The following is a 9,289-nucleotide window of genomic DNA, read 5'->3' on the forward strand; positions in this document are numbered from 1 at the left end:
AAAAAAAATTTCACCCGATCTTTAACTTAATCTTAACATGATAAAATAAAATTTTATTAACAATCAAATAAACATTCTACTTATTACCTAATATATACACTACTAGAAGTGCAATGCCCGTGTCAGCACGGGCGCAACATTATAGACATCTTTTAGCACTAACATTCAATTAATGAGATACAAACATAAATGTATATTTGATTTAAAATGATAATATTTTAAATAATAACTATTTGACGGTACTCGTTAAGGAGTGAAATTTTATAAGATAATTTTTTTCCACATGATAAAAAAGTGTAATGTGTCGTGTAGTGGAGTTATTTTAATTGTTTGATGATAAGATTGAGACCTATTACAAAATATAGAAAAGATGCAGATAAAAACTGAAATAAAAGATATTTCAATTAACAATAAAGTCTTGGATCATCTTCTCAAATATGATTATGGTTGAAACAACTGCAACAAACATGTTATAAACGCATATATTTTTTATTTTAATTAAATACTATTAATTTTTTTTTTTTTAGCTCTTGAAGCCACGTAGAAACCAATGTAGTTAACGATCATCTGGGTCGATCCGTTGCTTCTTCTCCAAAACCTCCATTATCAAAACGAGCAGTTTCTGGAAGATCTGTTAGATTGAACAGGAATGAAGATTCATATTTGCACTGCCTGTGCTTGGCAACGCCTATTGAGGCGTTGCCGGATCCGGTTCCTAACATATTTGCTGAAACTGTGAGTATCCAATTTTTGTTTTCAATTTCTAAAATTACAATATGTAAGTCTATAATCATTAATTTTCGTATTTGCTAAAAGGACAAATTTGTTTGGTTCAGTTTTTATTTTGAGAATTAACAGCTATTAGCAATACGTTTTGACTTTTTTTGGTTTATTTTCTCTTCTGGTGTATTCAATAAGTTAAATTTTATGTGTTGGATATAAACAGTATTTACCCAGCTAACGGCCAAACGAAAAAGGCGTGACTCTCGTTGCTTGATCTCTATGTGCGTACAAAATCTGCTTTATCGAGGCGAGCAATTTATGGAACATGTGTTGATGGAACATGTGATGAAGATGAAGATTGGCACCGCGCCTATTGAGGCGTTGCTGGATTCGGATATTGACAATTTTTTGTGGATACTGTGAGTAATTTATGTACTTAATTTCTGAAATTACAATATGTAAGTTCATAAGTCATAATCATCCCTGTTGCTAACGGGAGGTGGGAGGTATCTCGTGGAATTAGTTGAAGTACGAACAAGCTGACCCTAATTATAAATAAATCATCATAATCATGTTGGGCTGATCTTTTGTTCGGATAATAAGCAATAAATTTGATTTTTTTTTTTGTTTATTTTCTCTGTGGTAAACTCTCGGCGGTATTGGAAAGTCCCTTGTATTGTTAAGAGGTATTATTTTTGTTTGTTTGTGGAAAGGGAGAGATGTTGGACAGTTAATTGTATGATAATGATCTTGTGTGTCTTAACTGTATTACCTTTCTGGCATTAATTATGGTGTAAAAGCATAGGTTTTAATTATATTCATCATTCACTTGGGGAAATTCACATTAGTGGATAGTCAGTATGGGATAACCTACTGATTATCTGTTTAAGGAACTCTTAATTGGATATTTGTTCATTTCTAGTGCTTGTTCTTTGATGTTTTCTTTTGTGGTCTCTCGCTCTGGTTGCTGTGAGTAGAGTATACAAGAGGGAGGAAGTCTTTGTAGCATGTTAATTTACAAACAATGGAAATCCAATTCGTGATTAATAAGAAGAGTTATAAATCATTTTGGTAAGCCTTTAAACAACCAAAATTAACTGTTCATCCGTATCCGGAAAAATAGTAAATTTTTTAGGGGATCTAATAGTGGAATTGCTCAGGTGGTGGGTAGGGTTAATATGCTGAACATGTGTGTCTAGGTTTGCATTCTGCGCTTAATTATATATGGGGAAACTTTGAAAACATTGTTCAAATTCAAGAAATTTGAATTCAAATTTTCAAAATCTAGATTATACCAATTTGCAAAAGGAGGAAAAGAACTCAACTGTTAAATGGGTCCAATTAAATGTGACAGAATTTTGAATGAAGACCTATGTATCAATGGCAAGAAAGTTTCACTGAAAGGAGAAAACAACGGAACAAATTCTAACATTTTATGTGGAAGCAACCATGTGGCTAATGCTCCCTAAATCTCAGATATGGAAAAAAACAAACATGATAAAGAAAGATGCCAATATCCATCATCGAGGGAGGTATCCTAATGCAATGGGGAATAGAGAGAAGGCTTGAATTATAACAATCTAAGTGTAACGTAAAGGTTTCACTCTTCTGTCCTCTAGTGAGAGGTATTAATTACATCCGCATCCTGGTTTATAAATTTATCTGTCACCTCAATTAAAATTGTTTACCATATCACCTCACTTATATCGATACACCCCCCCCCCCCCCCAACCAAACACACACAACCACCACCACAACGACGTGGCTTCCTCAGTTGTAATCTTAGCTACATCCTTCGCGATCACCTGGAATGCCACGAAGAATGGAGATAAGGCTTGGATTATAATAATGTAAGTGTAATCTAAAGGTTTCACTCTTTTGTCCTCTGGTGAAGGTTATTTAATTACATCCTCATCCTGGTTTATAAATTTATCTATCACCTTTATTACCAGATCAAAAAAGAATAAAGTCACCCCAATTTTCTGTGACTTGTTTGCTAAAAATTCCAAATAAAGGCAACTAGTGAGAAGGATTACTTGCTAACCTATCCCCCCACCCCCACCCCCCACCCTGTAGCTTCCTCGGTTTTATCAAGGATCATTGTTCTCCCATCCCTAAATTGTATAAAACGTCCTCCTCCCTCTCAGTTGTAATCCCCACCTCAAAAAAAAAAAAAAAGATTTTATATTACATATGTTTAAGAAGTAAATTTCATTCATTGGGTTAGTTTCGATCTTTAGGTAAGTTCCTTTTTTTTTTTTTCCTTTTTTTTTTTTCTTTTTTTCTTTTTTTTTTTTGGTTACTTGAATTTGACTGCATCAATGCCATGGCATTTGTTATTGTTGGTGATATTCTACATTAATTTTGATTTTAACTAGGATACAGATTTCAATTTTATTTTTAATTATTTTATGTAGAAATTCTATTAATTTCCATTTGATGAGCTTTTTTGGTTGAATTATCCTGTTGAAATTGCTTAAACCATTTAATAATGATTGATCAATCAATTAGCTATATCTGAATTTGAAACCAGTTTGATGCACTATATGAGTACTCTATATCTGTTTGTTCTATTTTAGGGTTCATTGAATTTCACTACTAAATAAAGTGATTCTTAAGGTAAGTCAACCGTCTTTGAAATTTAACTTTTGTCAAATCTCAATCTTATCTCTAAATGAAGGCCAAATCTCTAGCAGGATAGAAAAGAATCTTAGTAAATTCAAACCTAAAGTGAGTATAACCACAACAACTAGTAAGTTTTAAATCTAACCAGTGGGTATTAATTATGTAGGTCATTCGCTAAATCACCATTGATTCCAGAAGTTTCGAGTCTTCAAAGATGGTTTAGTTCTTCCTTTTTATCACTTTCAATCACTATAGTGTTGCATCTACATGTCGGTGCATATAAAGGTCTGCATGTAACATTGCCAAATCATTTGACAATGATATCACACAAAATAAGATATATACTGTTTGGCTACCAAGTCTGAGTAGATCTTTGAAGACTAACAATCCTTAACGATCCAGTTGAAACCTATGTCCCCCATCCGATGTTATGATCAATATTTTGCTTGTCCCTTGTTATTAGTAGGTTAAAGTTCAAATATTGCCACATGAGAGATACTTAGCGATCTAAAGCAAAATGTTCAACTCATATGTTGAACTTTAAGAATAAAATGACTTACATAACCTTTCTCCTTTACCATCTTTATAAAGTTTAGGATATTCCTTTTTGAAAGTGCCTGTCTTCTGTAGCTTTTGAGAATTAATGGAGTTCCTGTGTACTATGAATAAAGTACGGTAAACCTTATCGGATGTAGTGTTAATGTCACTTCTGTTATGCTACCTCTGTGTACTGTTGGTTATCCCATAAGATTTCTCAAAAATGAATCTTAACCTATTGCAAAGGAAATTCGTTAGTATCCATGCAAAGAAAAGGATAAAGAGTAGCATCCCCTAACGATCGATACTTAGCATAACATAAGGCTAATGAATGATTGTATAAACACCAACAACTCCTATGCCTTGTTCACAAATTTTAAAGCTTTTAAAGAGCTCATACAACATGCATGAATTCCCAGGAACAAACTGTACAATATTGCTATGTACATAACATAAAGCAATAAGATCTCCACAGAAAAGTTTGACCATTGATTAGCACGTAATAGGGCACCACAAACTTAATGCAACAAGTGACTCAAGTCATTAATGGTTGAAACTTATGATTGACACACACTTAGAGAAACCTATGTATCAATGAGAAGTCTAAATGAAGGGGAAGATAGGGGGGAAATAAGAGGGCAAGCACTCATGGTTAGTTTAAGGACCACAATCAAACTACGGTAGAATTGCAGAGACAATGAACTGCAAGAACTAAGAGAGGGAGTAAAGGAAAAATTAGATAGATAGAATCATTCTTGACAAGATAAGATACTAGGCCAAGAAACTTTATATGAGTCGCAAGATGGTAACTTGCGACAATTGAAGCGAGAGTTAAGTCGGAGTAAACACTCACTGATTCAAACGCTTATTTTCAATTGATGCATGAATAAGAAGCACAATGCTAGCTATTGCCTAGTGCTACATAAGTCAAGATTACTTGGCAGGGAACACTCTAAAACAGTGAATCAGACCCAAATACACTGACAGGAAAAATAGATATTATATTCTCTACAATTTCACTATTTTGCTACAAAATTATGCCCAAGTGCCAAGTCATTTGAAAATAAGAGAGATTAGAAACAAGATACTCCCATGAATTGAGGCTAAAGGATGACAAAGCAACGGAACTTCAAAAATTTATTTTTGGTAATTAGTACTATATTATTTTGTGTTGGTCCTTCAAGTTAGTATGAAGAAACGGAAAGCAGTCGTTGATTACTTGGAAGGAATTTTTCATTATACTGATATGGTGCATGTAGATTACGTACATAGCTAATCACCAATATATAGATTGACATCATTGTATCATTGTGATTTCAGGTTCGGGGAGCGCTGTGATATTTTTTGGGCTTAATTAATCACGGGAACTTCTAGAAGGAAAGAAAATCAAGTAAAATGCAGCGTGGTAGTAGTAATTCCGACTTACCCACTGAAAACTACATCAGTGGTGAAAGCATTGGTCGATCCAGTCTAATTCCCACTATTGAGACACCTTTTCAAGGTACACATACTCTGTATGTGCAAGGTTCTGAACGAATGATTTCTCAACCAGTTAATCTATCTGTGCCAGCGAGAGTTAGTCTGAACCATGAAACTGGTGCACATAGCCCTTCATCAGCTTTGACTAGCACTCCATCACCAGCTTTGTCAAGCTCTAGTTCTCGTTCTATAGGTTCCATCATAAGCCAAAATGCATCATATACTGTTGTTGGTCATGGCCATAGACAAGACTTAGGGTCTACATCTGAAAATTTGGATGTACGTGAATATATAAGCACAACAAACTCCATGTTGCCAAATGAGGCAACTTTTGATTTTGGTCATGTAAGAACTATGGCCTATGCTGCACCTAGAATTATATATGGAAGACCGGAATCCCCTCTTATTGTTATGGTACCCGATATTTCGGGAAATAATTACTTCTCATATGGGACTCCAGCAATTCTTGTGGCTAATGGAACTAGCACATACTTTGTTTCCATTATTCCAAGAAATTTGTTTTCGTATTGGATTCCAACAGGAATGTTTTCAAATACACTGGCTCCCGTCCTACCGGTTATGCATGCTCCTGTTTTCCTTGGACCATTACCACATTTTTCAGGGAACTGGACTTATAGCTCTTTCCAGATTCCATATATGTATCCTGTGATGAATCACACCCCGAGATTTGCGGGAGTGAACCCTGGACCCAGTCGTATGGCACTGCATCCTCATCCTTCCAATTTTCACACTGTTAGTTTTCTTCACCTTCTCTTTTTTAGATTTCTTATCCTTTTTAATATAAATTTATTACAATCTTCACCTGATTAGTTTTCTCATACTTATACTTGATTTAGTGACTAGCTTAGACTTGTCATGTTATAAATATGTTTTTAATGATTGAATGCAATGCTTATAACATTGGATGCGCTTATGCTTTTAATGATTGCATGCAATTATGCTTTTAATGATTGGATACGCTAGTTGTTAAATCTCTATGGTATTAACTGCTACTTTCGATTTGTGCTGAGGAATCATGGTGCCAAATAAAAAATCGGTTAGTTATGTGATCTCAAATTTTCTGTTGTTATGTTTCGATTATTAAATTTGTCTTTATAATTTTTACATAATGATTATTTTTTAGTACTTTAATATTTATCTAAAATAACGAATATAAGTGATACTTCCAAATATGTGAATTTTCTTTTTCTCAAAAGATGATCTATATATACAAGTTAATTTTTAATTTTTTTTTTGGAAATGGTGTACAAGTTTATAATTTTAGCTAGAGTTAATGGTCAAAAAGCACGCCTGAAGTATCAGATGTTCAATTTTTCTACCTAAACTATCATCAACTATTTATCAAAAACACATCAACTATCCATCATTCCATTGTTCGCTTTTTCACAATTTATCAATGTAGCATCGCATATGGATTGACATATACATTTATGCTTAGCAGTGTTTCTTCCGTGATGAATTGTTGGCACAAGTCCTACATTTTGTCTCTGTGGACCGAGGAGAAAAGGGGCCAAACATTAGAGCTATTGTTTTCTGTGCAGTTTTCTTTTGATCCTTTTTTGGGTGAAAAGTTGGGACGAAAATTTGGTAACTGTTAAGAATATTAGTTTCAATGTTATTTGTGGCAGGGTTTATGTACATGCATTAATGAGGCTATTCTTCCAAATCAATTGACCACCTGAGAAGCTAGAGTAAGCTGTTATGGGAAGAAAAAGTAATGCTACCTTTATCTTGTTTACGTTTTTAACAAAATAGAGGAACAAAAAGTAAGTCATATTACTTTGTGGATAGCCTAATAGGATTTGCATCTTCCTTGAAACCCCAGGGGTAAGTTTTTGTTTCTGCGACAATTCTTGAAACTGATTTTTCTAACAGTAAAAAAAAGGTTATGCTCAATTCGCAGGAAAGGAACATAAGTCTAGAGCCCTTTGGATTTAAAATATTATTATCCTGTGATGCTCAAATGCATCTAGTTTACAAGCATTTGACTGGTGTCTTGATGTGTATTCCTTCTGGTCCCCTTTCAACTCTAACCGAAATCAGTGATTGTGCTGTAGTTTTTAGTTTACCTATAATTTGGTGCTAACACAACCATGACCGTTTTAGTTTGTCTCGAAAAAGTTCAAGCCTTTGCCTATAGTTGGAACTTCAACAGACCTGATTAGAAATTTCTGAATTCAAGATTGTATGGCAAAAGTTTGTCAGATAATGTAGACATTGTAGGAGTTTTGAGTAGCTTTCCAGTTACTGGTTCATCCTAGTTGACTAATTCGGAATTTAAAAAATTATTTTTGCTTCTAAAATTGCTTTCCAGTGACCGCCACGAGCAAGCTAGTCATTATGTGTATGAATGCGAGAATTTATTACTTGACATGAGATCTCTAAATGGTAATGATTGCTGCGTAGTGTCTATAAATTGTTCATGGCTAGTTGATTTTTCTTTGACCAAGCCTACTATGCATATTTGATCCGTAGCATTTACTTGCTTGGAGATTATTTTTTCTAAACTAGCCTGGAGATTGTAACAAGTTTTAAGTGATATATCAGGCACAAAATGCTATGCCCCAAACTTTTCATTTTGTTGTGGGAAATGTGAGGTAGTAATGAACAAATATGAAAAACAAAAGTATGAAAATTTTATTGTTCTTTATGGAATATTTTTCCTCACATACTCTGATCTTGAATTTAGGGTTTGTTGGCCATTCAAGGCCCGGTTGGATCTATCAATACAGGATTAAGTAGAGAAGTCATTTTGGCACGTATGAAGTGCGTCAAGTATGAATTAGCTGAAAGATCTACAAGTGACAACGATATGTGTTGTATTTGTTTTGTAAGTACTGCTTATTTTCATTTGGTTGTATGCTGCTCAATGTCTAGCATGCAAGTTAAATTGCTTTACTCGTAAATACTTTTTCAATTTTGCAGGAAGACTTTTCTGAGGTACAGAATATTGGAAGCACCGATTGTCAGCACACCTTTCATTTCGATTGCATCAGCCAGTGGCTCATGCAGAAGAACTCATGCCCCCTCTGCAGGAGGACAGCATTGGCAATTTAAGGGGAATCCAAATTTTATTACTAGAACATTTATATATCTTAATTTCAATTAGCACTTTGTTGTATTCTATGGTATAAGTATCATACCTTTCGAACCTCGGGAGTGATTTTATAAAGTCAGTCATGTGAAATGCAAGTGTTTGTGTTGTGCACACTCAGTGGGAGTGACAAAAAAAAAAGATTTGATGTTGAATGACTAGAATGATGGTGATCTCTATAGCAGGTTGTTCAATAGAGGGCACTTCGTACTTAGTAAACTTGGTTTATATCCGGTTTTCATTATGTATCTATCTATTTAACAGTGACTCGTGAATCCGTTTTGCTGAAATTAAATTATGGGCCCGTTGGGCCATAAATGTTTGGAAAAGTTACCTAAATACACAACATAAGTTTATAAACTTCTAAAAATCCCCCTTCTGAAAAATTACTTAAATCTCAATATTTCATAATTTTTGGTAAAGTTGAGATACAAGTTAAAACACCCAACTACAAAAAAGATTTTTTACCAAAAATTACCCATTTCTCCCTCTGTGTACGCCACAATTTGTGGAGCGGTTTTTATCCAACTTCTTCATTCAATCAAAACTTGAAGCAAGGTAATTTTCCTCCCTACAATTCGCTTCAATTTCTTCTAATCGTTTTTATGTTTGTTTTTTTCAAAAAAATTATTTTGCGCCTAAGTTTACAGAGTAAAATTTGGGTGATTTGGTTGAGCAATTTCTTCGATTAATTATTTTTTAGGCTTCATTGTTTGAATTGTCATTATGAATAGAGATTTGGGACCTTTTAGTCTTGGGGTTTATCAATTAGAAAGTATCAAAGAATCTCATAAAATTGTTAACTTCATT

At 34.0% G+C, this 9,289-nt stretch overlaps 1 protein-coding gene across 6 annotated transcripts; it reads left to right on the forward strand.

Moving 5' to 3' along the window:
* Nucleotides 1-479: 479 nt before the first annotated feature.
* Nucleotides 480-8,693, forward strand: LOC107860280. Of its 6 annotated transcripts, none has more exons than XM_047407379.1 (6): nucleotides 514-735; nucleotides 947-1,142; nucleotides 3,515-3,565; nucleotides 5,206-6,117; nucleotides 8,075-8,215; nucleotides 8,311-8,693. In XM_047407379.1, the coding sequence occupies exons 4-6, from the start codon at nucleotides 5,281-5,283 to the stop codon at nucleotides 8,440-8,442; spliced, it is 1,110 nt and encodes a 369-aa protein (XP_047263335.1). In that variant the 5' UTR covers nucleotides 514-735; nucleotides 947-1,142; nucleotides 3,515-3,565; nucleotides 5,206-5,280; the 3' UTR covers nucleotides 8,443-8,693. The 6 variants fall into 6 exon arrangements, 4 of the variants coding, with proteins under 4 accessions (XP_016561064.1, XP_047263335.1, XP_047263334.1 ...); XR_001671516.2 differs by lacking the exon at nucleotides 3,515-3,565 and adding an exon at nucleotides 7,014-7,099 and having other exon boundaries at nucleotides 524-735; XM_047407378.1 differs by lacking the exon at nucleotides 3,515-3,565 and adding an exon at nucleotides 2,078-2,573 and having other exon boundaries at nucleotides 524-735.
* Nucleotides 8,694-9,289: the final 596 nt, after the last annotated feature.

The sequence above is a fragment of the Capsicum annuum genome, chromosome 2 (assembly GCF_002878395.1).
Source record: "Capsicum annuum cultivar UCD-10X-F1 chromosome 2, UCD10Xv1.1, whole genome shotgun sequence".
In the NCBI taxonomy this organism is placed as follows: Eukaryota; Viridiplantae; Streptophyta; class Magnoliopsida; order Solanales; family Solanaceae; genus Capsicum; species Capsicum annuum.

What these genes read in the sequence shown, in the direction of transcription:
- LOC107860280 (XM_016705578.2), top strand. Translation starts at nt 5,281, where the DNA reads ATGCAGCGTGGTAGTAGTAATTCCGACTTACCCACTGAAAACTACATC. An exon ending in ATCCTTCCAATTTTCACACT is followed by an intron (nt 6,118 to 8,074) that starts GTTAGTTTTCTT and finishes TCTTGAATTTAG; the next exon opens with GGTTTGTTGGCCATTCAAGG. An exon ending in ATATGTGTTGTATTTGTTTT is followed by an intron (nt 8,216 to 8,310) that starts GTAAGTACTGCT and finishes TCAATTTTGCAG; the next exon opens with GAAGACTTTTCTGAGGTACA.